At 53.8% G+C, this 26641-nt stretch overlaps 1 protein-coding gene across 1 annotated transcript; it reads left to right on the top strand.

The window, feature by feature from the left end:
- Positions 1-325: 325 nt before the first annotated feature.
- On the top strand, positions 326-24619 carry ALDH2 (aldehyde dehydrogenase 2 family member). Its single transcript, XM_045843566.1, has 13 exons — positions 326-524; positions 9242-9346; positions 10645-10785; positions 11855-11934; positions 13937-14048; positions 14495-14623; positions 15028-15141; positions 16436-16538; positions 17074-17258; positions 18511-18675; positions 20366-20523; positions 22048-22162; positions 24214-24619. Exons 1-13 carry the CDS (start codon positions 399-401, stop codon positions 24244-24246), a joined length of 1566 nt encoding a protein of 521 aa, XP_045699522.1. The 5' UTR covers positions 326-398; the 3' UTR covers positions 24247-24619.
- The last annotated feature ends 2022 nt before the right edge of the window (positions 24620-26641 follow it).

Here is a 26641-nt window from a genome sequence, read left to right as displayed (position 1 = left end):
CTCTCCAGTGCAGTGCAAGCCCCCGGAGGTCAGGGCCACCGGCGCTGAGGTTCAGGCCTGCACAGGTTAGGTTCAACCAATGCGTGCTGAAATCGCGAGGCCAGGTCATCCCATACACTCGGGGCTCCACACAGGGGCCAGTGCAGGGCACAGAGGGGGCACGAGGTGGGGGCAGGGCGAAAGCCGAGGGCAGCACGCCTCTAGCTCCAAAGCCACAAGCTGCAGCCTCCGAGCAGCGCCGCTGGGACAAGGGGGAGGCAGCAAGCACGCCCCGGTGCCCCGCCCCGCGCCTGCCCATTGGCTGCCGCGCCTAGGAGGTGAGAGGTCGTGGGTACTGAGCCCTGGGGACGCACCACCGACTCCCGCCGATCCGATCCGCACACCAGCTCCGCTGCAGCATGTTGCGCGCCGCTGCTGCACTCGCCGCGGGCCTCGGGCCCCGCTTGGGCCCCCGCCTCCTGTCCACAGCCGCCACCCAGGCCGTGCCATCCCCCAACCAGCAGCCCGAAGTCTTCTACAACCAGGTGACGCCGCCGGCCGCTTTGTTCTCTCCAGGGGACGCATCCTGCTGGGTGGGAAGGCCCTAGGCCTGTTCGGGCCCCAGTTTACCCAGTGGGGGCTCGAGGGGTTAGCCGCAGTTGGTCTTTGTGCACATGTAACCTTCCTGCGAAACTCTGGGCCCCTTCGCCGCTTCTGGCAGCCCGGGTTCGTAATCCCGCTGTGACTGGTCCAGAATTGGTTTTTTGTTCCGCCGCCGCCGCCGCCGCCTCCTCCGCACGCTTACCAGCGCCAACTCGCGGGTTTCAGGCCTCTTGGTCGCCCCCCGCATCATCACCCACTCAGAGGGAATCTTCGCAAGTCCTTCTTTGCAGGAACTTTTCAGTCTTTTTTCTTGGTCTCTTCTTCCCCCAAGACTCCTGCCTTTGTCAAGGAATTCCAAAGTGAAAAACAAGGAAAGGAGGGGTCCTTCAAGCTACCATTCCTCAGTTTGCAAAGGCAGAGGCCGAGGCCCCTGGGTGCCCCCGCTGCTTTCACCTCCGGGAACTGGGAAAGGGTGGGGTCTTTGGCCACCTGGCCAGCGCCTGCCCCCCGCAAAGTGTCCGCCTTCCAGGGAGCTGCCGTCTTTGACCAAACCAAGGAGGGGCCTACACTGGTAACACTGAATCCCCGTGGCCGGTTCCTGGTTCAAATAGGACTTTGTAGTATTCTCTCTCGAGCTTTGAGTTTGGGTGAAGTGCTGGAATTCACAGAGGGCGAGTCAGTTATGAAACGGCCCATTTTGTGTGTGCTTCAGGCGCAGCTGCTGCCTTTCCCTGAGCCTCAGTTTCTTCTTCCGTGAAGTGGGAAGGGGGTTCGAGGGTGATGCCTTCTGGCAGCACAAGGCCTCATACACCCCTGTGGGCACTCACAGAAATAACAGCTTCTAGTTACGGGCACAGCCTGTGTACCTGGAACCCTTCTAGGCAGGGTTTTGCTGTGTAATCCTTACCACAGCCTTCTGCGGTAGGTGCTATGGTTAGCTCTGTTTTACAGATGAAGAGAGTGAGTCACAAAGAGGTTTAGTGACTTGCCTAAAGACTAAAGTCAGTGGCAAAGTGGGGGTTCAGGTCTAGATTGCCGAGAGGAAGTCCATCTACCCAGACCATCTGTGGTGCTCTTGATGCCACTCTGAGTGTGCATAAAGGGGTCATCGCTGAGTTAGGGTGCTGGCAAACCGGCCCCCAGGTGACTACTTGCCACAGAGGACCTGTGTGTCTGGCCTGGAGTTTAGCTGCAAATCTGCACACAGGTGATGGGTAAAGGCGCACCCACATGATGCTAAGGGATGTTTCAGAGAATAAAAACAAAGTGTCCTTTGGATAACACAAGCCAGAAGTGTGGCAGCTGTAGCTCCCTTGGTAGGCTGTATGAGGAGATCCCCACAGCAAAAGCTCAAGCAGTCTACAGCCATACCACCCTGAACCATACACCCTGAACACGCCTGATCTGGTCTGATTAAAAACTCAAGCAGAAACATCCTCCAAGGGAGAGGCGGCACCACCGGAGCCTTTGTGCTTACAGGATCTGATCAAGATCTTCCTTCTTTGTGCCCACAGGGAGGTGGAAAAAGGGGTACACACCTACACACAGGTCTGGTGGACAGTGTGAGCCCTGTTGTCCACACTGAGTCAGGGAATGTAAGTTGGGGAAGCCGAGTGAATTGTCCCGGTGGCTTTTTTTTTTCACGGATTTTTTGACATCGTGAAAGTAACGTCTGCTCGTGGTATAAAGATGCAGAGAGCACTGTAACACTTCTCCCGTGCCCTGAGGCCCTGAGGCGCTCCCTCCATGAGCACCGTGTTGGCAGGCGTGTGAGCTTGCAGACGTGCCCTCTGCATTTGAGGGTGAGAGAGAGGGAGAGAAAAACAGATCCTTTTTTGTGTAAATGAGATTCTAGCACTTACTGTTCTGAAGCAATCTCATTGAACAACGTATCTGCCTTCCCCTTCCCCGCTCCTATTCTTCCCAAGGACTGCAGCCGTCCCAGGAGCTGGGGCTGGCTCCTTGGGACGCTCCTTGGGCTGTTTCCAGCGTTGTGTTGTTGGACCGCAGCTGGTAACAATGCCAAGGCCTAATCCTAAACTTCTGAGCCTCTTATCTGGGCTTCTGTATACAAAGTGGACATTTCCCTGGGAGTTATTAGTTCCTTAAAATTCAGTGGATTGTTCTGGAGTCTGAAGCCTGGAGTTTCTCCAAAAGGAGACATTTGGATAGAAAGGCTTTGAAGCTGCTTCTGCAGACGCTGCTGGGTTTTCCTGCTGAGGGCATTTGTGGGGTTTTGTATTTGGGGGGAGGGGAGTTGCACTTTGAGCTTATCAGGTCTCACATGGATGGTGGGCAAAAAAGGTACTTTCGTCCACCTTCCTGGGGTTCTTTCAGCTCTAGCTGGCCTAGTCGGTGGGGCTGCAGCGTGCGATAAACCTCTTGTTTGGGTTAGGAAGATTTCAGGACGAGTTCTCCTTCCCCCATGCACCAGCGGGGACCGGTGGGGGTTGCTGCTGACGGCCAGGCTCCCTGAAGATCGACATGTCTCATCCTTTGTGGGTTCAGGGACACACTTCTATCAACGTACCTTTCTTTCTTCCCTGACTTGGAGAGTAATTCAGGTCTGGAAAGGCAACGCAGAGGAAAACCCAAGGGGCTGTGGTTTCAGCAAAGCAATCCCTCCAGAATCTCGCATGGCTCCTGCTCTCACTTTCAACGTCACCAATTCGTGTCGGTAGATGTCACCAATTTGTGACACAGATGAAAATATTGTTAGACAGTTTCACACTCTGAACTCAGGGTGCCTGCCACTTGAAGGTATCAGTTTGGGCAGGTTCATTCATTCACCAGACGTTTCCTCAGCACCCCCAGTTCCAGTGAACGGAGCAGACAGAAGTCCCTGCCTGTGGAAAGCTTGTATGGTGGAAGGTAGAAGCACACAAACAAGTAAGTGAAGTACCTAGTATGGCACAAGGCGGTCAGTGTTACGGAGAAAAAGAAGGCAGGAAAGAAGTTAGGGAGGGTGGTACAATTACTTAACTCTGTGCCTCAGCTGCTGCATCTGTAGAATGGGGTGAAAACCCCGTCTACATCAACGGGTTGCTGTGAGGATGAAATGGGGTCATCCTCGGACAGACCTTAGCAACTTCCTGGCTCATGGCTACCGGTGTCCCCATAGCTAATGCAGCCTTAACTGACAGCGAGGAGCACAGTGATGCTGTTGAGCTTTTTAGGTAATGGTGACATAACTCCATTTAAAAAATATACTGTATTTATTTATTTTTAGAGAGAGGGGAAGGGAGGGAGAAAGATAGGGAGAGAAACATCGATGTGTGAAAAATACATCAATCAGCTGCCTTTCACATGCCCCCACCTGGGGACCTGGCCTGCAACCCAGGCATGTGCCCTGACTGGGAATCGAACCGGCGACCTTTCAGTTTGCAGGCCTGCACTCAGTCCACTGAACCACATCAGCCAGGGCGACATAACTCCAATTTTATGTGGGTGCTGTTGGAGTTGTAATTGGTTTCCTGAATGGGAGTTTGGGGGTGAATTAAATTTGTGTCTCTGTTCTTTGCCTCTTGACCATAGCACTCAGGAACTAAAGCCAGAACAGACAAAAAGGAAAATAAGAAAGGCTCTCTCCAGCCCTGACCTGTGTAGCTCAGTTGGTTGGGAGTCGTCCCACAAAGCAAAGGAACGTGGGTTTGATTCAACCCGTGCCTAGTTGCAGGCCAATTGATATTGTTAGGCCGATTGATATTGTTCTCTCTTTTTCCCCTCCTTCCCCCTCTCTCTAAAAATAAAATAAATAAACTCTCACAAAAAAGAAAGCAGGGCCTCTCTATGAATTTTCTGATTGCAGGAGTCACACGTCCCCAGTACAAAGTGCCTGTGTGTCTGGTGGACATGCGCAGGTGTCCCCAGAGCCAGTGGTTTTTGATCCCTTATGATCCATCAGACCCTGTGCTGAGGAACTCTGCCTGCGTTTTTGCCTTGCGTGCTACCAACGACTCTGTGTCCCATCTCACAGATGAGGAAACCAAGGCTTGGGCAGGTCAAGTTCACAGAAGTATGAAACCAGGGTTCAAAGTTAGCTCTGTCCCACTCTCAAATGCATGCCCTTAGCCACATGCTGCCTGGCGACCAGGCATTCTGGTCAGACAGCTATGTGAGGACTGAGGGGACAATCGAATGGAGTGTTTGAAACTAGGAGGGAGGAGCGGCGCCTGTGTTCACATTTGTAATCATCACACTGAGATTAGGGTATAATTGTTACTCAGCAAATATTTACTAAGGGTGTGAATGGCTGCTGTTTATGAAACTGATTATAGTTTGTGCTCCAGTAGCATGGAATGGGAAACAAATATTTCCACTCAAAAGGGGCCTTTTGCAGAGTTTAGGAGTTAATGGAAACAGGAATGTGGGGACATGCAGGGAGTGCTGAAATGGCCAAGGGAAGAGACAGCAGCAAGACAGGGGTTGCCAGCCTGTAAGCCCATACAAATGGAAGCCGTGCCTGGCTGGCCGTCAGTCCACAGTAGGATCGGCCCTCCCATCTCAGAAGTGGGGGTGATCCAGGAATGCAGGACAAAAAAGGTCCTGGTGAGTGGGGAGAGGACGGGGCTGGGGTCAGGCGCCAGAATGTCTTCAGGAAGTCTGGGGGAGCTGGCTGCTCTCGGCTTTAATCCCAAAGTAACCCGGAAGTTTCTGGATAGTGTGTGGAAAAGTGTGAATGCAAGTGGCATTCCATGTTTACCCTGAACTTTTCTCTTTGGGATCTTGTAATACAAAAGATAGCATCTGCTTTCCATCTGACAGAAGCTACCCAACTGCCACAGAAAAAGCAAATGACAGCAGGAGTCACCAGGACTGAGGACCACAGCCTCTGCTCGCCCACTTTTGGGGGAAATAACATATTCCAGGCGTGTAGATTTCCTAGGTAACAGATCTGTAACTGTTTCATGCATTAAAACTTGAACTAAAGTCTTTCCAGAACGTGTCCCGCCTCCTCAAATCGGAGCTACTGAATGTCATTGAACCTTTTATTCGGGACCTTGGACAGATGATGACTGTCCACTGTCATGCGGCGGAGGTGGCGTGGGACTGTCACTTTGTCAGGACCCTGCAGTCCTGTCCTAGCTCTGCTGTCCCTGCCCTAACTTCTAAGCCACCCCTCCCACCCCCAAGTTTCCGTTTGCAATGCCTAATCCACAAGGGACTTGAAAAACAAGACAGACACCCCGGGCAGCCAAGGATCACGCTATTCTCTGCCTCAGCAATTCCGGTCTTTATACTGCCACCTGCCCCGAGTCCGGAAGGTTCCGGAAGGTTCGGGTGAAAGGGCGCTTGCTGCAGCAGCACGGTGGGGAACGGTGCACACTTGTCCCGAGAGTGTTGGTAGGAAATGGCTAAATCGGCTGTGGTCGGTCCGTGTTGAGGAGCACCCACCCTGCTGCGGGAAGTAGTACTGAAGCGGACCTGCCTGTGGGAGCTTGTCCCAGATAAACCGTTATTGAGAAAAGCGGGTTACGAAATAGAAGTCCATGATGCCCACTTGGAGTGGACGCCCTGTCCCCCCACCCCTGCCCCTGCCATCTGCCGCTCCCTCCAGTGCACCCGGCACCAGGCACACACCCAGGGCCCCTCTGCTCCGCGCCCCCGCCGTCACGGTGCCCTTCCGGCTGCTCGTCCCGGTCCAGTGGCTGGAGCCTCACCCTGCCGTTCCTGCCGTTCGCGTGGGTGTGCTGAGTCTTTCCCGCCCAGGATGTTAGCTCGAGGAGCCAGGACTGTGCTGTTCCACTCAGTGCCTGTGTGCACGCGTGAATCCAACGTTCATGACTCAAAGTGAGATCTACTAAAATGTACAGAAAATAGAGCATTTTGGCGGAAAAGCTGCATGAGTTTCGCCAGCAGTCCAGAACCCGAGCCCGAGGGGGCTGAGTGTGGCTCTGCTTCTGCAAACTGAGGAGGAAGTGTGAGCTGGGAGGACCCGCCCCCAAGCCCAGAGTTAAGCGTGTTGTGTAAGCCAGGCTTTGGGAGTCTGGCAGGAGGTTCTGATGCATTTGTTTTGCAGTTTTCCCTTGTGTTTATTCAAGAGAAGTCACTGGGAAATTCCTCACTGGAAGCAGAACTTAACTCACTTAACTCAGAGGCTCAGTTCAGTTCGTGAGAACCTTCCTACCTTGGCCCTGATTCCCAGGAAGGGAAGACCACTGAAGTCTGGCTCTAGGAGAAGGGGAATGGGAACTCTAAACAGAAGGAAGATTCCAGATTCCTGCAAACCCAGGATTATCTTACCCCTTAGGAGGAGGGTGGATCAATGAAAATTCAACAACGGAGACTGACTCAGCAAATTCAGGGCTTTGAAAGGCAGAGTCATGCCAGGGAGTGGCCTTCCCAGGGTTCTCAGGCTACGGTCAGGGGCACAGGGTGGCCCTGCCCTGGGAGGAAGGGGTGAGGACAGTGGGAATTTAGCCAGACTGGCCCAGCTCTCGGGTTCATCCTTCCTAATCTTTGCAAGATAATGAGTAAGCATTTTTCAGGACAAACTAACCTAGTACGCTACCGTGTAGGGCGCGACGCAGAAATAGGTGCTGCACGCCAGCCCGGCCCGTGCCCCTAGAAACCTCACACCAGAGAGGGCCACGGGGCCTAGAGCGGCGTGAGTGCAGGGCTGAGACCCGCTGTGAGCGGGGCTGGCTCAGGGACTTCACACCCCCTGCTGCATTCAACGCTCACTCCAGCCCTTGGACCTTTTATCCCCGGGGACTGTCTCGCCTAGAGGCTGGTGCTGTTTACAGCACCCGGAATAAAAACTCAAAGACAGACCTGCAGCAGGGCCGTGAGGAAACCCCAGGATGGAACGGGGCATGGCCAGCCTGCCTGTCCTCCTCCGGTGCCTCAGGGAAGCGGGTGGGTGTGAGGCTGTGGGACCCGAGCCTGCGCTCCGAGTGCGGGGCTCCACCAGGGCATGGCCAAGTGCAGCCTGAACGCAGGTCTACCTGGCTTTGGGCCTGAACTCTGTCTGCCACACCTGTCCACCCGCCGCCCCCCACTGACCCCCCACCACCGAAACTACCCTGTTCACCCACTTCTCAGCCCTCTTGCTCCTCCTCGTGGAAGAAACACAGGTGTAATTTTCCTTAAGATTAATGATCAACCAACTAATCTGAAACCACACAAACAGTTCCAACAACGTGACTGATGTTTGCCCACATTCTCCTACCAAATGCCGACAGCCTGTAACTGTAGGTATGCGGCTGCGGCTCCACTGACGGTGCGGTAGGGACTGCACGGAAATACCAAATTGGAGCCTGGGAAAGTGACCTTTGGCAGGCCCCTTCCTGACGGGCTCCTCCTGTCACCACCGTCATTGTCACAGCACTACACACTCGCTCCACAAGAGGCTTGACGCAAGCCCTTGGAACCCTCGAGTGCCTTTTATGAGGGGGCACCAGAGAGACTCCCAGAGGTGTGGGGAGGTGACGTGCCTCACGCCATGTGACTCAACTAGGAAGAAAAGTGCCGGTGCGTCCAGATTCTAGTCCCCGCCCCTGCTCTTGAGCCCGAGCCGGGCCGCCCTCCCTGGCCCTGCTGGCCCTGCGGTCTTGGGCCCTGGACTGAGCTCAGCCCTTGGCTGTGTGTGGCAGCTCCTTTTCAGCAGCCGGAGCTCGAGTCAAGTGTCTGCCCCTCAGAGGTCCTCCCCAGCCATCCCAGCCGAAGTTCTCCGTCCGTCCCGCTCTCTAGTCCCCTCCCTGGATCCTCTTCCGCTCCTCTGCACTTGCCATGAGGCTGCCTGTATATGTTTGCTTCTCTGGCTTCTCTGCCCCCCAGCACGCCGGCTGTATGTGAGGAAAGGTCCTCACTGGGTTCGGTTTCCACTGTGCCCCCAGCCCTCGAACGGTGCCTGGCACATCTCAGGGGTTCACGAACTATTTGCTGAGTGGACCAAAGACTAAGCTACCTCGGCTCTCGCCACAACTCTGTGCTCTGGTGTGTCAAAGGAAAGATGGCTGCAAATTCTTTGCAGCTCCTCCCACGGAGAGGTGGAGGCTCTCTCCCCCAAGTCCCGCCCCATGAACCTGGACTGGTGACTTAGTGTGACCAAAGGAATTTGGTGTTGGAAATGAGGCCACATGACTTCTGAAGCTAGATCTTAAGAAGCCTATCAGCTTCTGCCCGGGTCTCTTGGAACATTCTCTCTGTGCAAGCCAGCTGTCACTCGAGGTGTTTGACTAGCCCACGTCCGCCATGCAGTCAGGAAGCCCAAGCAGCCATGTGGTGGCGGACAGGAGTGAAGAAGTCACCTTGCACGGCCAGCCCCCACCTCCCCCTGCCCCCCGGCACCCTCACTTGGCAACCACATGAGCAAGCCCACTCGAGCCCTGCCCAGCTGAGCCCAGTCAGTGGACACAACTGTGAGATGACAACAAGTCAATTTAAGCCACCACATGTCGAAGGGATGTTACAGGGCAGCCGATACAGACAACTGATGAGGAAGATAACTCTTCATTTTTCAGATCAAAGAAACCAAGGCACTGAAAGATCGAAAGACTTACCTGAGGCCAGCTGGCAAAGGGGGTCCCCCAGCTTGGATCACTCTGAAGCTCATTTACATTTGTTCTTTCTGATATATTTTTTTTTAACATCACAAGTAGTCAGTTTTGGGTTGAGAACTGCCTGGTCCTTAAGAACTTCTGCCTTCTCATTGCAGATCTTCATAAACAATGAGTGGCACGATGCCATCAGCAAGAAAACATTCCCGACTGTCAATCCTTCCACGGGGGAGGTCATCTGCCAAGTAGCCGAAGGCGACAAGGTGAGAACCGGTGACTTATCTCGGGGAAGGGCTGAGAGGGGTGGGGGCAAGCAAAGATCAGTTAATTTTTCACTTAATTTGTTTTCATATGACTGCAACCGTACCGTGTGTGTATTATTTTCATACCTAAAAAATGCCAATTAAAATTTCTGAGTAAATGAATCAACAGAAACTCTTTGTTGCAGGCAAAAATGCTAGACTGTACCCGCATTCACTAATTCATAGTGCCGTGGGCTGTGCACTTGGAATTGCACTTGAGAACATCTAATCCATTCTCTCCTTTTCAGACCTGGAGGAAGTTGCATGGCTAGATGGAAATCATTTTTTTAAAGATTTTATTCACTTATTTTCTAGAGAGGAGAAGGGAGGGAGAAAGAGAAGGAGAGAAACATCAATATGTGGATGCTTCTCACATGACCCCCACTGGGGACCTGGCCTGTAACCCAGGCACATGCCCTGACTGGGAATCAAACCTGCGACCCTCTGGTTCACAGGCCAGCCCTCAACTACTGAGCCACACCAGCCAGGGCAGATGGAAATCTTTTTGAGCAGAATTTGGATCTCCTGAGATCTAGCTCTGGTGTTGGTAGTATGTTTTGTTGCATTATATATACTTGTAGTAATCAAGTAGTAGTAGTAATTTTAAAACTTAAAATATAGACATTAATAAAACGATTTCATTTTCTTGAGTAGAAAAGGTATTAAAAATAATTCAAGAATGCCTCCTGCCCTCTGCTTTAAGACAGTCTTCTACATTCATGATGAAGGCCTTTGCTAAGAGCAGGTGTGCATACTCTGGCTTGCAGGGTCGTCTGACGCAAACGCGGTTAATGAAAGCAGTGCTTCCCCTTCCTGGCACGCATCTCCCCGCATGAAGAACACTAGCCGGGCTGGTGCCACTGCTCTCCCGAGGGGAGGGAAGCCGGGTGGGTACACCTGCATTTGTTGAACGCTGCCAGTCATCTGGGGAGGAACGGTTAACTTCACGGGGCTTGCTTTCTTAGGAAGGGGGAAGATGGTCAAATTCTAAGCACTGACTCCAGAGTGACTCTCTCTCCAAAACTCATTGGGGGATTCTAAAGTGAAAACACAGGAATGGAAACTGCCGGGGTCCTCGTTCGCCCCGTGACTCCCGGAAAGGGACGCCTGAAGCCAACCAGGGGGCGCCCTTCCGGGTCGGGAAGGACGGTCAGGGGCAGGTTTCCACCCCGGCAGGGCCTGGCGGGCAGTGGGGTGGGCAGTATTTGGAGGCGGCTATCGCTGCGAAGGCCTGAGCTGCCTTGCTGGGTGTTTTCCAGGAAGACGTGGACCGGGCAGTAAAGGCTGCCCAGGCCGCCTTCCAACTGGGCTCGCCCTGGCGCCGCATGGACGCGTCCGAGAGGGGCCGGCTGCTGAACCGCCTGGCCGATCTGATCGAGCGGGACCGGAGCTACCTGGCAGTGAGTTCTCCGCCCCCTTCCCTCTCATCTCACGAGGCGAATGGGTTCAGAGCATCCCATAGACAGCCAGGAAGGGGCCACATTGCTGACAAGTAACTGGTCAGATTGGCATAGACTAGGCCCCTTAGGGATATGCCCTGTACCAACCAGAGGAGTCTCTTAGCATCTCCTTTGATGCAGTGGGTTTGGCTAAGAAAGGAGGACACTGGGGAAGAGAGAGGAGCCATGCTGGGGAGCTTTCCCAGGGGGAAAACCCCAGGACGGATACCTCTCCTGGGCCTTCTCCCTGGCTTCCAGAGGCAGAAAAAAACAGGAGGCAATGCCCTTTCCTCTCCCTAATCCATTCCTTAATCCAGCCAGAGTGAACCTTCTAGAAGGCAAATTATAGCATCCACCCCTAGGCCTTCTATGGCATCCTGTATCCTTAGGATAAAGTCCTCTTCCCTCGACGTGGCCTGCAAGGTCCGCCTGGTCTGGCTCCATCTCCCAACTCAGGCTGGACTGTGGTCCTCACACACAGCTCAGCTCACCGGCCTTCCCTCCACTTCTCCACTACGGAGCTTCTTTGAGCATCAGGGCCTTTGCAGAGGCTGTTCCCTCCGCCTGGGGTGCTCTTCCCTTCACCGATGTTTGTGCCTTCCCCCTTTGCCTAGTCACCTCCTACATGTCCTCAGGTCGGCGTTTCTCAGACTGCCCTTCTCCTTCCTAGCCCTCCTGACCCACGTGACTGATGATTCAGGTCTTCCTTCCCTGGCTCTTGACTCGGGAAGCTCCTTGTTTGTCTCTGTATTCCCAGTACCTGGATCTGACGTAGAGTAGAGACTCAAAAAATATGTTTGTGAAATGACCGAATGAGAAGTTGGTGAATTGTTCCTCCCACCCCCCTCCCCCTCCTCCCTGCCTTTGGAGGGGGAGAGGCAATGGCCCAGAAATGCAGCAGCATTCGGTGGCACCAAGTGGCCACAGGCCCCTCTCAGTCCATGCTGAGCCTCTACACTGCTTGTCACTCATTGGCTGTGATTCATTCCTGCGCCAGCATGTCTGTGCTGATCCCGTTTTCCTCTCCCAGGCCTTGGAGACGCTGGATAATGGCAAGCCCTACATCATCTCCTACCTGGTGGATTTGGACATGGTCCTCAAATGTCTCCGGTAGGGCCTCGGGCTTCCTGGCCTTTGTCCTGGCCGGGCCAAAGGGGCGGGGGTGCAGCTGGGGGGGTAGAAACAGAGTAATGTGAAAGGATCACAAGACTCAGGGGAACATACTCTATTAGACGCAGTACTGAAATTGTAATCTAGTCACAGAAATTTCTTTTGCTTTTGGAGTCAGTGTTGGTAATTTATGTTTTAGTTCGATTTGTCCATATCATCTAGGTTCCCTAGTTGCTGGTCTTAGTTGTTCGTAGTATTCCCTCAGAGCCCTTTTTATCGTTGTGAGTAACGTCCTCACTTGGTTTTCTGATTTCAGTGATCTGTGTCGCCTCCCTTTCTCCCTAGTCTGGCGGAAGGCTTGTCAATTTTGTGAATGTTCTCAAAGAACCAACTTTTGGTTTCATTGATTCTTTCCATTCTCCATTTCAATGGCCTCTGCTCTAATCTTTATTATTTCCTTCCTCTTGCTAGCTTTGAATTAGTTTGATCATAAACATTTTTGTGATCAAGAAACACAAGATGAGGAAGGAGGGCTTTGTTGGAGCTCTCTGTCGGCAACAGAGGCTCAGTGCCAGTTGGGCAATGCAGAGTCAGGACTCTTAAATCCGGGAGGTCGCTGAGTGTTGCTGCTGCCCACCCCTGCCCCTAGCTTCTTTCCTGACTGCCAGCAACCTCCTTCAAGGCCAGTCCCTGCACATTGGAACCTGGGGTTGCTTCTGCTTTGCATGATTCCAGCCAGACGAAGTGGCAGTCTCTTAGTCCCAAAGCCAGATTCCTGGAGGAGGGACCCTGAGAGGCTGGCCTTGAGTCTGACAAGCTGCAGTGCATGCAGGTGAAGGGATCACTGTGCAAATACCAGCTGTTCCCCTGGACAGAGGTGGAGAAAGAAGCAGCATCAGAAGAGTTGGGGTTAGGCAACATAGCAGATTCTCAACCAGGGCAGTTATGTCCCCTGGGGGACAGTGGGCGGTGTCTGGAGACATCTTTGGTTGTCACAACTAGGTGGGAAGGGGTGCTACTGAAATCTAATGTGTAGAGGCCAGGGACTCTGCTAAATATTCCGCAATGCACTGGAAAGCCCCACACCACAAAGAATCATTCCCCAGCACATGTTAGTAGGGCCAAGTCAAGCACCTCGCTCAAGGATGCCCCAGAGAGAGCAGCCTGGCACATCTGGGCAGAGGCCCAGGCCTCCCTGAGTTTTAGTAGTATGGCTTCATGCTGATTAAATAACTGTTCTGAGGCATGTAAAACACAGGTAATACAGACCTGGGAGGAAGGGAACAGCCATGCCTCGACATGTGTAGATTGGCAACACCCAGGCTATTTTTCTCCCACGTATCACAAACCCGTATTCACACGCAGGCCAACTCCGGCCTCAGGCTAACCTTGCCTGCCCACGCACTTCAGTAACCTTTTTACATTACGTGTTTCATTTCTCCTTTTTCCTACTCCCCTGAAAACGTAACTGCCACATGCTGTAAGTGCATGCCCTTCTCCGCAGCTCGAATTTGCTAGGTCGCTAGACACACAGGGGTGTGTCTAGGCCGTAAGGCTTACAAGGGTTGGGGCCCGGTCGATGACTTGTCTTTCTGGGGACTGTTCAGACGGGTTTGCACGTTTCCACCAGACCCGGCCCGTGGTTGTCAGGTGCTGACCTGTGACGCTCGGCTAGTACCGCAGTCCCAGTTTAGTAAACCTGAATGTGTATGAAAAATGCCGATCCCCAGGCATCCACCCCAGAGAGCCAGACTGAGTAAGTGGGAAGTGGGCTCCTGGAATTTGGCATTTTTTCTTAGAAGCATCCCAGGTGATTCTGAGACCTAGAGGCTGGCTCCCTGGAGTGGATTATTGTAACCTTAGCAGGTAAGTTGTTCTGGGGACAAGGCGAGAGTGAGGGCCATTCTCAGGATCACTCGGTTGGAAGTTTCTTCCCTTCCTGCCAGAGTTGGTAGGGGTCCCTGACAGTCATTGGTTAAATTTGGACTTTATTTTTTTAAAGCTACTATGCCGGCTGGGCTGATAAGTACCATGGGAGAGTCATTCCCATCGACGGGGACTTCTTCAGCTACACCCGCCACGAGCCTGTGGGCGTGTGCGGGCAGATCATCCCGGTGAGTGAGAGCCTCTAACAGAGAAAGGCAGGTTTATCGGGGGTGCCTCGGGATGTAGCCATCTCCGGCAGGCTCCTGATGGAGAACAGGGGCTTTGACAAAGCCAGCTTGGGTTCAGGTCCCAGCCCTGCCACGCGTGAACTCTGTGACCTTGGGCAAGTCACTCTCCCCTTAAGCCTGAGTTTCCTTAGCTGCAGAGTGGAAGTGAGCATGGAACCTGCCTTAAAGTGGAGGGGTGGGGAGGACTGAACGCAACAGCTCTGCGTGGTGCTTAGCACAGACACAGCGCTCATGAGCGTGAGTCACTGTTAACTTCACCCACATCTGCCTTGACCATCTGCCTTGAACCTATGATCGAGTTAGGGGGAGAAGTCCCTGTTGTGTCTGCTCTCTGGGAAGGCACCTTCCGTGGCTCAGACTTTGGCAGTGGCTTTTGTTTATTGCAGTGGAACTTTCCGCTCTTGATGCAAGCGTGGAAGCTGGGCCCAGCCTTGGCGACCGGAAACGTGGTTGTGATGAAGGTGGCTGAGCAGACTCCACTCACTGCCCTCTACGTGGCCAACTTAGTAAAGGAGGTGCGTGGCTGTCCGTGACCTCTAACTGCTCCCGTACAGGCTTGCTCTACAGGAGTTCTGAGGAGGGGCCCAGAGTCGGGGAGTGTGTGGAGCAGGAGCCAACCACTCTCCTATCACCACACTCCAGGCCAAGAGGCCCTCTCTTCAAAGACCCCTTTGAATGATGAAATGGTTCTAAGTGAAGACCGTGGGGGGTGGGGGGTGGACAACAGCCACAGGGAACTCCACGAATCGTGCTGCTTGCTGCACCGTTTAGAGTCCCCGAGCAGTACCCGCAGACTGCTGGCGCCCCCATGTCTGGGACACGCTGCCTTAGCCTCCCTGGGGAGGGATGTGTGTTCCCCTGTCCGGGCCCTTTGGAGTGGGAGAATGACGCCCAGTGTCTCCTGGCTGTTTGCACACAGGCTGGCTTCCCCCCTGGTGTGGTCAACGTCATTCCTGGATTTGGCCCCACGGCTGGGGCTGCCATCGCCTCCCACCCGGATGTGGACAAAGTGGCCTTCACAGGCTCCACCGAGGTGAGGCGTCCCCAGGACCCCAAGCTTGCTGGGTGTTTGGCCCAAGCTCTCACTGTCCTGAGAGGATGATGCGTTCGAGATTAGCCTCTGGGTGCTGTGTCGGGGGTCCGGCCCAGGACTGCCCCTGAGTAGCTGCAGTGAGTGTGCCAGGAGTGACCGTGCAGGGTCACGCCCTTTGTGGGTTGGTGGACACTCCAGCTGCTGTTTTGGGGGGCCGGCATCCCATGCGGGGTCAGTAGGCAAGGCTGTCCACACTTCATGAAGCCCAGAGCTGGCTGCCGGCCCCAGGTCCGAGCACCGTGGCCGTCTCAGGCGCCTTGACCAGCATTGCCCTGATGGGTACGGAGCGTGGGCTTCGGGAAGACAGGAGTTCAAATTTGGCCCCGTCATTATGACGCGGGTGACTCACTGAATGTCCTTGGAGCGCTGTTCGTTGCCTTTAAAATGAGGGCAGCAGTGTCCATGTGGCGCATGTTCATTCAACAAGTACAGAGGCGGCTTTGTGCCAGGTTCTGAGAACGTGGAGGTGAGACGCACCCCACCCCTGCCCTCAGTGTCCCGTGTGCAGGGGACTGCACTCCAAACATCGTGGGAGGGAGACAGGACTGTGGGTGTGAACTGCTGCTGGACTGAGTGTGAACGCTGGTTGCACGTTAACCGGCTGTGTGGCTTGGAACACGCGGCTCGAGCAGTCTGAGATGCAGCTCCCGTACTTCCAAATCAAGGAAAAGGGCTGCCCGGACTGGTGTGGCTCAGTGGGCTGGGGGTCATCCTGCCAACCAAAAGGTCGCCAGTTTGATCCCCAGTCAGGGCACGTGCCTGGATTGTGGGCCAGGTTCCCTGCTGGGGGCGTGCAAGAGGCAACCGATTGATGTATCTCTCACACATCGATGTTTCTCTCCTCTTTCTGCCTCCCTACCCCTCTCTCTAAACATAAATTTTAAACAAATCTCAAAAAAAACATAAATCGAGGAACAGGGTCACCCCTACCTGCGAGGCCATCGTGAGGACTGAATTTAATGCACGCGAGGCACTTAGCACCGCGCCTGGTGTGTAGGTGGTGCTCCGTGCAAGGAAGCCACACGGCTTGTGTCGTTACTGTCACTGTCATCCTGAGAGCGCAGAGGGGTGGGGCCGTGACGGGGAGTGGGTGCCCAGACTTGGTGAAGCGCTCCAGCTTTCTTGTAATCCGGTCACCCTCTCGCGTGGTGGGGTGCTCCGTTCTGTGTCTGTGCGAGCGTTTGGTTCTCTGTCCCCGCACCGAGAGCTTCTCTCTGTTCCTGCTGCCCTGCAGGTTGGCCGCCTGATCCAGGTTGCTGCAGGGAGCAGTAACCTCAAGAGAGTGACCCTGGAGCTGGGGGGGAAGAGCCCCAACATCATCATGTCAGACGCCGACAGTGAGTGTTCCGGGGAAGCAGGTCTGGCGCGGGGGGCAGCCACTGGCTGTCTGCACTGCGGCCCCTCACTGTCCGTGGGCATCGATGTCTGCGCCAGGGCCTCAGGACGGAAGCCGGGCTCCCCAGCATAGCCTTCCAGCCAGCAGGACCCCGGGAGGGGTGGCTCCATCCTCTTTGCTCCCTGAAATCAGCCGGGCGGGGCTGCTTAGTTGCCCGGCTGTGCCCATGCTTCCTCTCAAACACCTTTTCCCCGTCACATCCTTTTTCCTGGTCCTGCCAAGGAGCTTCCAGGTTTGCCCTCCCTGGGGCTGCCTTTCCCGCTGCCTGGGCTGGTCCCCCAGCCGCCCTTGGCTCTGTCACTGCTGTGCGTTGTGGCCGCTATGAGCGCAGGAGGGAGAGATCAGGGCCCTCTTGTTCTGGCACATGGCCTGGCCCCCAGCAGGCTTGCTGGTGTTGTGAATGGACTAACGGGGCAGGCAGCCCCCGGGGCCAGGGTCATCCTGCTCTCCTGATGGCTGTCTCTCTGCCTCCCCAGTGGACTGGGCCGTGGAGCAGGCCCACTTCGCCCTGTTCTTCAACCAGGGCCAGTGCTGCTGTGCAGGCTCCCGGACCTTCGTGCAGGAGGATGTTTACGCCGAGTTTGTGGAGCGGAGCGTCGCCCGGGCCAAGTCTCGGGTGGTGGGGAATCCCTTTGACAGCCGGACTGAGCAGGGGCCGCAGGTGGGTCTGGGTGCCTGGAACCAGCATGGGGAGGTGGGAAAGGCCTGGCCCTCAGAGTCAGGCAGGCAGGGCTTCGAGTCTCAGCTCTGCCGTGTACGAGCTGTGTGTCCGTGAGAAGCCACGTGCCCTCTCTGAGCTGTCCTTCTCTCATCCTTATCACCTGCCCTTATAACTCACGGGGTGCCCTGGCTGTGGAGTGGAGATTAATGATAATTGCATTTACGTAAGAAATACTAGCAGTGTCTGTGCAAAGGGAAGTGCCTGGTTCCCAGACCTTGGTCACCTCTACAGTGCACCTACCAGAAGGATACGTGCGGACCCACTGACCACGGTTTTCCCCGGGGAGTGGGGTGGAGGCCTGTGGCCCTCGGATGGTCTCCACTTCTGGGCTGTTCTGAGTGGTCCTGCTATGCATCTCGACACCTCTTTTTCTCTCTCGTTTCCTTTATGTAATCATTAAGGCAATACAGATTTGTATACAAATTTAACCGAACGGTGTTTAAAATATAAGACCCCCCGGCCCCTGAACATGTCCTTCCCCATGGGCCATCCCCCTCACACGGAGTGAGGTTGCTGGGTGTCCGTTTTAACAAAACACGGGTACAGAACACACGGTGTGTGCCGGCCATCACGGGTCTGCCGTTAACGGCAGCATGGCATGTGGTGTGCCGTGCTCGCACTGGCCGGCCCCTCAACTAATGGGCGCTCAGCGCTGTTCCTGTCTGGGGCTTTCACGGGGTGCTCCCTGGTGAACACCCTCGCCCGGGTCCCTTTGTCAAACGCAGAGTAAGTTCCTGGGAGGTAAGGAGCTGGATCCAAGGGTGTGAGCTTTACTTATTGACTGATGTTAACAAGCTGCTGGCAAGAAAAACTGCACCAGCTTCCAGTCCTCTTGTTTGAAAACTGAGATAACGACATAGAACATATTTATTAGTCCTTCTAACGGGGTATGCATATTACTGTGCATGTAGCATACCCTTGCCGTCAATGTATTTTCTTACTATTTTAAATGTTCAGTCATTTCATAGTTGAGAAGCAAAAACAATGGGTTTGCTATGCATTTTTTGAGGGCTAAAGGGGTTGTTGAACTTGTCCTTTTATTTACTGGCCCTTTGTACTTCCTCCCCGACCTTGCTTACTCATTGGCCTTGGCCCATTTCCCAGTTGTCTCCCTGCCAGGGTGGCTCCCGGCCTGAAGCTGGGAGGGGTCTGGCTCTAGCATCCCTGTAGCTCTGGGCTCCTCCTCTCACAGGTGGATGAAACTCAGTTTAAGAAGATCCTCGGCTACATCAAGTCTGGGAAGGAGGAGGGGGCGAGGCTGCTGTGCGGTGGAGGGGCGGCCGCTGACCGTGGCTACTTCATCCAGCCCACTGTGTTTGGAGACGTGCAGGATGGTATGACCATCGCAAAGGAGGAGGTGAGCATGGGGCCAGGAACGGGAACGTTCCTAGAAGTAGACAGTCCAGTCCGGCACCTTGACACTGTGACCCAGCAGCTGGCTTTGGGAGAATCCTGGCTCCCTGCCTAGGACAAGTTATTTACCATTCGCTTCTGGCCTCGTCAGTCTCCTCTTCAGCCTCTCATGGCGACCCGGTCGGGAAGAACATCTGCATTCCCTGGCACCGCCCACGGGCCCACTGTGTTCTGGTCCCTGCGAGCCATGTCCGAGGAATGAGGTCGCCCAGCCTTCCCTGTGGTCTTCATATGAGCTGGGCACCGGACTGGACTGAAGGGCTGACCCCCCACGAGGCGAGACTCCCTTCGGTGTTCTCCCCCCTCGGCGCTCACCATGAACGCGGGGCAGCCGCTCTGTCTCATTCATGCGTGTCACAAACATTCATTGAGTGCCTACTGTGTGCCAGGCTCTCTGCAGACCCTGGAGAGCCAGGGCTAGCCCAAACACATTCTCTGCCTTGACCCCACTTCCCCCGGCTGGATTAAGCCCTGCAGCAGCCCTGTCAGGGAAAGTATTATGGTGTCACCCCCTTTCACGTATAATTCAAAGTAAAATAATATTGAAATGCAAAGTCAGGGTAAGAAAGTCCAACAGAGGTCTGCCTTCTTTCCCCCCATGAACACTTTGGTGCTTTTTTGGCAAATCTCGAATTTCGATTTTCTGGAAGGGTGGGGGCGTTGCGCCCCTGCTGTGCCAGCACCTGAGGTGTCCAGGCGGCTCACAGTCCCGGCTCCAACCACAGGCAGCTCCCGGCAGCGTTCTCCTCCCTCTGTCGTGACACTTTCCAGTCCGGAATCAGCCGTTTCCTCCCGAAGCCCGAGTTTCCTTCTGGGACTTCGTGAGAAGGGACGCTGGGTGTTCTCGTGGTGTCCTGGAACTCCGACGCCCTCCTCCCCGGTCCTTGCCCCCTCTGGTTTGGCCAGCTTCTGCTCCTGTGTCACAGCTCAGCTGTCACTCCCGTGGCGGGGCCGTCCCAGATGCCCCTGCTCCCCACCACCCCCTCCGCCTGGCAGGGCCTCCGGGGGCTCTGACGCTCGTCACACTGCTCAGAGTGCTGATATTCTAACCGCCCGGGGGCATTAGGATCGCTTTCAGCCCCCCAGTCCTCTCCCCTGAGAGGGCCAAGAGCAGCCACCCCCGGCGGCAACAAGCCCACGCAGCTCCAGCTCCCACCTCTTGGTCTCTAAACCCCGTTCTTCACTGAAGGGAACCAGGATTCCGTGAGGAAATGGCTCACTCCAGGAACAGGGCGGGGAAAGTACAAGAAAAACCTGGAGTGTCTTAAGAGCAGAGGCTGTCTTTTGTTCCCAGTTGTTTCTTCAGCATGCAGTGTATGCCTTGCTGAATGACGGACTTAAATTTTTTGTCAGTAAAGCTATGTGCAACATGCCAGTAATGCAAACGCTGCAGAATTGTTTAGAAGTAAGATACGGTATGTGAAGCCCATGGCACATGGAAGGTAACCAGTCCCCATTAGCCTCCTTCCTTTCGTGTTTCAATGAGCTTGGGAGCTGTCATCTTCCCCTGGGCCTGCCAGGGCATGTCTCGGGACTCGTTACCACGTCTGGAGTTGTCTGCTCAGCACTGTGAAAGCTGGTGGACAGCAGGCGGGTCCCTGTCTGCCACTCCCTCCCACTCTGCTCTCTCACAGATCTTTGGGCCAGTTATGCAGATCCTGAAGTTCAAGACCATAGAGGAAGTCGTTGGGAGAGCCAACAATTCCACGTATGGGCTGGCCGCGGCTGTCTTCACAAAGGACTTGGACAAAGCCAATTATCTGTCCCAAGCGCTCCAGGCGGGCACTGTGTGGTAAGAGCCCTCCAGGAGCCCCTCACTCCCAGGCAGGGATCCTTAAAGCCAGGGTCTCCCAGAATCCAGCGCTCACATCCCAGAATTTGGGGTACTGGCCCAGTTGCTCCCGGCTCAGGGTGCGTGTGGCACAGCAGGCAGATGAGGGCTTCCCTGCCTCCGGGCCTCTGGGGCCCGTGCCCGTGCCGCTGCTCCTGGGCAAGCACGCGGACGACCGGGGGCTCCCTGCCCAGCTGGGACGAGGGCGGGAGACCAGAGCTGACGGCCCGTCACACGATCTTAAAGCCTAGCACCTACTGTACACTCATGAGGACGGTGGTCACTTTAAAATCCAGACAATACCAAGTGTGGGTGAGGACCTGGGGAAATCTGAACCCTCGCACACTGCCCGTGGGAGTGTGGAATGTGGCAGCCATAGGAAAACAGTCTGGTGGTTCCTCGGCAAGTTAAACACAGAATTGCCAGAGGACCCAGCAATCCCACTCCTGGACGTATACACCCAGGAGAAGTAGAAACGCACCTCCACACAGAAGAGTGCGCCCGGATGTTCACGCTCACAGCAGAGCATTCACAGCAGGCAAAAGGCGGGAACAACCTACACGTCCACCAGCTGAGGAACAGGTAAACATAACGCGGCCTCCGAGCACGGAAATGCTATTTGGCCGCAAATGGGAAAGAAGTGCAGACACCTGCTACAACACAGCTGAATCTCGAAAACATGAGACTGAGTGGCAGAAGCCAGGCACCAAAGGCCACACGTACCATGTGGGTGCACCTGCAGGAAATGTCCAGAACAGGCAGATCCATAGAGTCGGAGAGCAGATTAACAATGGCCGCCAGGGGCTGGGGGAGGGGAGAAGAATGAGGGGTACAGGGTTTCTCTTTGCAGTGATAAAAATATTCCAGAATTACTTAGTGGTAATAGTTTGTACAACATTGTAAATAGGCTATAAAACACTGAATTGTATACCTTAAAATGGTGTTTTAAATTCAATTAAAATTTCATGACTTTTTTTAAGAGTTTATTTATTTAGTTTTAGAGAAGGAGAGAGAGGGAGAGAAACATCAATGTGTCGTTGCCTCTCATGTGCCCCCTGCTGGGGACCTGGCCTGCAACCCAGGCATGTGTCCTGACTGGGAATCAAACTGCAACCCTTTGGTTCGCAGGCCCGTGCTCAATCCACTGAGCTACACCAGCCAGGGCTAAATTTCATGACTTTTTAAAAATTGCAAAAAAAAAAAAAAAAGCTTAGCAGCTAATTCGCAAAACGAGTTATTAAAGTGAGGTGCATCCACGTGGTGCTCCCTGCTACTGACATCCACCTGTGACCACATCATGAAGGATGAAGGTGACCCGTGGGTTTCCTCTGTGGAGCTGCATTCAACTACGTGCTGGTCATTACTGTGGTTCCTCCCATCCATTTTTTCTCTATGAAATTTTGTAGCAACATAGGAAGTCCACGGGGTATGACACATCCCCCCCTCACCTGAGAGTGACTTCTGAAACCTTGTTTCAAATTACAGGGTCAACTGCTACAATGTGTTCGGGGCCCAGTCGCCGTTTGGGGGCTACAAGATGTCTGGGAGCGGCCGGGAGCTGGGAGAGTACGGCCTGCAGGCATACACCGAAGTGAAAACCGTGAGTGCTGTGCCGGCGCCTTCTCCGCCCCTCCCCCATGACAGTCCACCGGTGCTGCTGCTGGTGCCTTGTTTTAGGCCAGAGAAGCTACAAAATGGGGCCAAAACCCACGAGAAAGAACTGGAGACGGGGCTGCCACCCAGCCTACACAGTCTTGCTGGGCTTCATTATACGCCAAGTTCTACAGAACCTGAGCAGAAGGAAAGACCCCAGTGGGCCGAAGCAGCAAGGAAAATCTAATAAGAACAGTTACGAGGCATTAGAGTATCAAGGGCCATCAGTGGACCCATATCCATACCCAAACTGATTTTGCAATTTCAGCGATAGGAATATATAGCCTGAGAACTTCAGAAAGACAAAGAAAGCCTCATTTCCATAAATATTTATCACAGCATTATCTCTCTTAAGAGGGAAACATCGGGCGTAACATAAGTGTTCAGTAAATTAGGGAGCATCCCAATCACAGAGTACCAAATAGCCATTAAAATGTTTTTGTAGGATATTTGATTTGGAAAGTGCTCATCCTTTAAAGTAAAAAAGCAGGATACAAAGTATACGTATATGCAGTATACGTCCAATTTAAAAACTGTATGTGCACATACATAGACACCCAGAGGGCTTCGTTTACAAATATGAAAAAGACAGGAAAGGCACACTGCAGTGGAAGATTTTCTCTCTACAACGAACACAAATCGCAGTGTGACCAGGAAACGTACTCACGGGTGGTATGTGAAGGAGAGAGAAAGGGCCGAGCTGGGCTTCCCCAGGACTGGCAGGGAAGGCTCGGGCGGGCAGAGCGGCGGGGCAGCGAGCAGGGTGAGAGAGGGCAGTGGTCCCCGCGCAGTCCTGCAGCGGCGAGTCTGAGGGTGAAGGACTGGGAAGACACACCCATGTCCCCAGGAGGCTCGCTGGAACAAACTGAACACACCTGCTTGTGGCCGACTTCCCCGTCTTACAGGCAGCGAGACCCAGATTTGAAGCTGACATTGACATGCCACTGGCCTGTAACTGTTGATCAAACAGCAGTTGTGGACCAGGTTATTTCGGTGTGGAGGGAGGGGCTGGGGAGGAGGCCTGGGCCGAGGAACCGCAGTATCTACAGGTGGACTGGAGGCAGGGTTGGGGGGGTGGGGGGGAATCTGAAAGGAGGAATCCTGACGGAACAGCTGTGGTGCCGAAGGCCTGGGGAGCTGAGGTGGGGAGGGGAGGAGGAAGCTTTCAATGAAAGAAGTGGCCGGGCTCGGTTCGTCAGCCCGGCACCCACACGGCGCCAGGCAGTGTGCTTTGCGCTCGTGATAAAGATTTCTGTATCTTGAGCTTTGGAACTCAAGGGATGACACTAACAAAAACAGGGATTTTTCGGGAGAGAGGTCAAGTTTGCAAGGGGGACCGATGAGAAAATTGCTTCTTTTAAACTCACGTTTACTGAGTGCTGATGTTGTACCAGAGTCCGTGCTAGACTTTCTGATGTTTGCCGCCTTGACTAGCGCGCACAACAGCCTCAAGAAGCAGACCCTGTGGTTGTCCCATTGTACCGATGAGGAAACACGGCGGGTAGAGGTGAAGTGCTAGCCCAGGAGGGGGAAGCTGGGACTCGACCCCAAGCCATCCGGCCTGGAGTCTGCCCAGTTAGCACAGGGAGACGCCTGCGAGCTCCAGCACGTTACTGCTCCCCCTGGATTCTTCTGGAGGAGCACACAGACCCGGACTGGGGCCTCTCAGCCTCGGCTCTGTTGACGCGTGGGCTGGGGCAACTCTTCGTTGTGGGGCCTGTCCTGTGCGGTCTGGGATTGTCGGGCAGCATCCCTGACTCCTACCCTCCAGGTGCCAGCAGGAATCCCCGCCCTGTCCCCAGTCCTGTGACAGTCAAAGCTGACTGGGACCGATGAGGGGGCAGAGTGTGATGTCCCACTGGACGCAGCCCTGGTGGCCCCTGGGTTGGCAGGTGTGAGGAGGGAGGGAAGCCCTGTGCTCGCACTCGGGCAGCACCGGCTGAGGGGGCCTATAGGCCAGCACGAGCATTTAAGAACTTCTCTGCACTCCTCTTACAGGTCACGGTCAAAGTTCCTCAGAAGAACTCATAAAGAACCACGCTGGCTTCCTTACCCACCCTGTGACGTCAAGTTCAACAAGATCAACAATGGAACCTAGAAAAAATGACCCTTGCCCTCTAAACATCTTGCAAGAGAAATTCTCCCACAAAATCTCTTGGATCAAGAAAGTCCCAGAGGTTGAATTCCCTATGGGTGGGTGTGGGGCAAAGGGCATATGGACGGGGAAAGCTTTCGAAACTGCAACAATACTACCAGCTTCAGGGTGTCTTTCTGACACACTTTTGTAACTTACCTTTATGAGGGGAAAAGTCATTTTTTACCACTGTGCTGGCCCTGAGGCCACAGCTAGCATCTTGCTTCGTATTCTGCACTAAAGTTCATTAAAAAACAGTGCTAATCTTCACTTCTTGGGTAACTCTTCCTCGTCTCAGTAACCCAAGGAAATGCTGCCACAGAGGTGTGGCGTCCCTGTGTTTGTGTGGCAACGGCACCCCTCCCTACTATGAGTAAATAGCTTTTGTTTCATGTATTTTAATTACCAGAGACCTATGGCCTGTTCACCTGTGGCACGCTCTGTGCCGGGCGCCTAAGGATGACACCTGCACAAGACTCCCGGCCCTGCCCTCAGACAGAGACCCCCATCCCAGTGGTTCTCTGTGCTTAAGTTGAGACACATATCATTGGGTCAGATGAGGCAGACTCATGCTGGACCGATTTCATGAGACCCATTTGGAAACCAGACGTCAGTTTACTCATTTTAAGTGAGGCCTGCATTTCCAGTAACCAGACCTTTTGGGTCTCCTACCCAGAAGACTGCCTTCCTGTAGTCAAGGGACCTGGCCAATTAGGAATTTGCATTCCTAGTCAAGTCGGAGTCAGAGCTCCCTGGGTGAGCAGCGGAACTGCAGCAGAGACAGCTGACTCGCGGCAGTTTGTGAAGTCAGTGACCATGTTTGGGTCAGAGAGTTCTGTAAGAATCTGAGGAAAAGTCTGATCCTCTCTTAAGAAAAACAACACCTTTTGCATAATTTTTGCAGACAGTGTCGGGGAAGTAATGAAGCTCATTGTTTGACCCCTGGCCTTACGTCCCTCCAGCCAAGCCTCATCTGATAAATGACCCCAGTCCACAAAAGAATAATTTCACTTATTTGAATAGCACTTCACACTTTTTGTCATATGTGCATATACCTGTATTATCATTTACTTTTTTCTTAAATCAACTCATTCAGATAAAAATTTTAAAAAATACCTTATTGCCATATGTTAAAAAATTGCATGTAACTGTAATAAATAGGAGGCATTATGCAAATGATGAAAGCAAAACAATGTTACTACATTTAAAATAATGAGATGAGGTAAACCTAATCACTTAGATCATAGATTCATATACGAGTAAATCTAGTTATTGTACAAATGTTCGTACCTGAAATAAGTGTGTCTCGGGGAGGAGGAAAGCAGGGTTCTATGGACCAGTCGTCAGCATCCACAGGACAGCCCAGCTCGCATTGCTTCACGAGGGAATTTGGTTTTACTGCCGATAAAACCAAAACCGCACTTTAGCTCTGATGGTGCCAGTGCAGCAGAGGGCAGAGCTCTGCACCCCCCTCCCCCAGCCTGCTGGCGGCCCCTCCCGGGGCTGGGGTGGCGCACTGCAAGCTGGAGTCTGGCGGCACCGGGGACAGGCTGGTCAGCAGAAACGGCCGTCCCTGCCCTCGTGGTACTTGTATTCTATATTTCAATAATTCTCTAAGGAAAATGCCTCTTTACTCCATCAGGATTTAGGGTGATGCCTTACTACCAAATTAATCCAAAAATATCATGATTTAGGGTGAGATTACTTCTGGGGAGGGCTTTGTTTGTTTTTTGATTTGTTTTGTTTTTTGTTTTTTTTTTACAAATAATCTGTCACTTAAGAATATAAGAATATTTTAGTTGTATCAGAAAACCCAATTCAAACCAGTGTTTTTTTAGGAAAAAAAAAAAGGTGGCTCCCATATCCCAAAATGCTGGGACCTTGGCTTTGGCCGTGGCTTGGTCCAGAAGCTCAGAAAGTTTCCATCTGTTGGTTCTACCTCTGTCACTTGGGCTTTGTTTTCAGGCCGTCCCCACCCATTTGCTTTCTGGCGGGTCTGACTCCTTAGAAGAGCCCACAGCCCTTGGGAGCCTTCGCCTCACGCCTGCCAGGCTCAGGTCCACTGGCTTCGAGAGCTTTTTGCCCGCCCAGACCAAGATCTTGAGGTTCACGCTGATTGAGCCAGTGGATGTGACATCCCACCCCTAGCCCCAGCCAATCCCAGTGGCCAGAGGGATGAGATGTGGTGATTGACTTAGACCTGAGTCATATTCACCCTAGTAGCCTGGAGAGGCACTCTCCACTGAGAAGCAGGGATGGACCCTCCACCCTCCAGATTGGGTCTTTTGTCTG

The sequence above is a fragment of the Phyllostomus hastatus genome, unplaced genomic scaffold, assembly GCF_019186645.2.
Source record: "Phyllostomus hastatus isolate PE091 unplaced genomic scaffold, TTU_PhHast_1.1 phas_contig_1162, whole genome shotgun sequence".
Classification (NCBI taxonomy): domain Eukaryota; kingdom Metazoa; phylum Chordata; class Mammalia; order Chiroptera; family Phyllostomidae; genus Phyllostomus; species Phyllostomus hastatus.
This window is presented reverse-complemented; position numbering and strand designations above follow the sequence as displayed.

Bases quoted from the DNA above. Each gene is read 5' to 3' on its own strand.
- ALDH2 (XM_045843566.1), top strand. From the start codon at position 399: ATGTTGCGCGCCGCTGCTGCACTCGCCGCGGGCCTCGGGCCCCGCTTG. The intron at 9,347-10,644 runs GTGAGAACCGGT...GGTGTTTTCCAG, and splicing joins AAGTAGCCGAAGGCGACAAG to GAAGACGTGGACCGGGCAGT. The intron at 18,676-20,365 runs GTGAGCATGGGG...GCTCTCTCACAG, and splicing joins TGACCATCGCAAAGGAGGAG to ATCTTTGGGCCAGTTATGCA.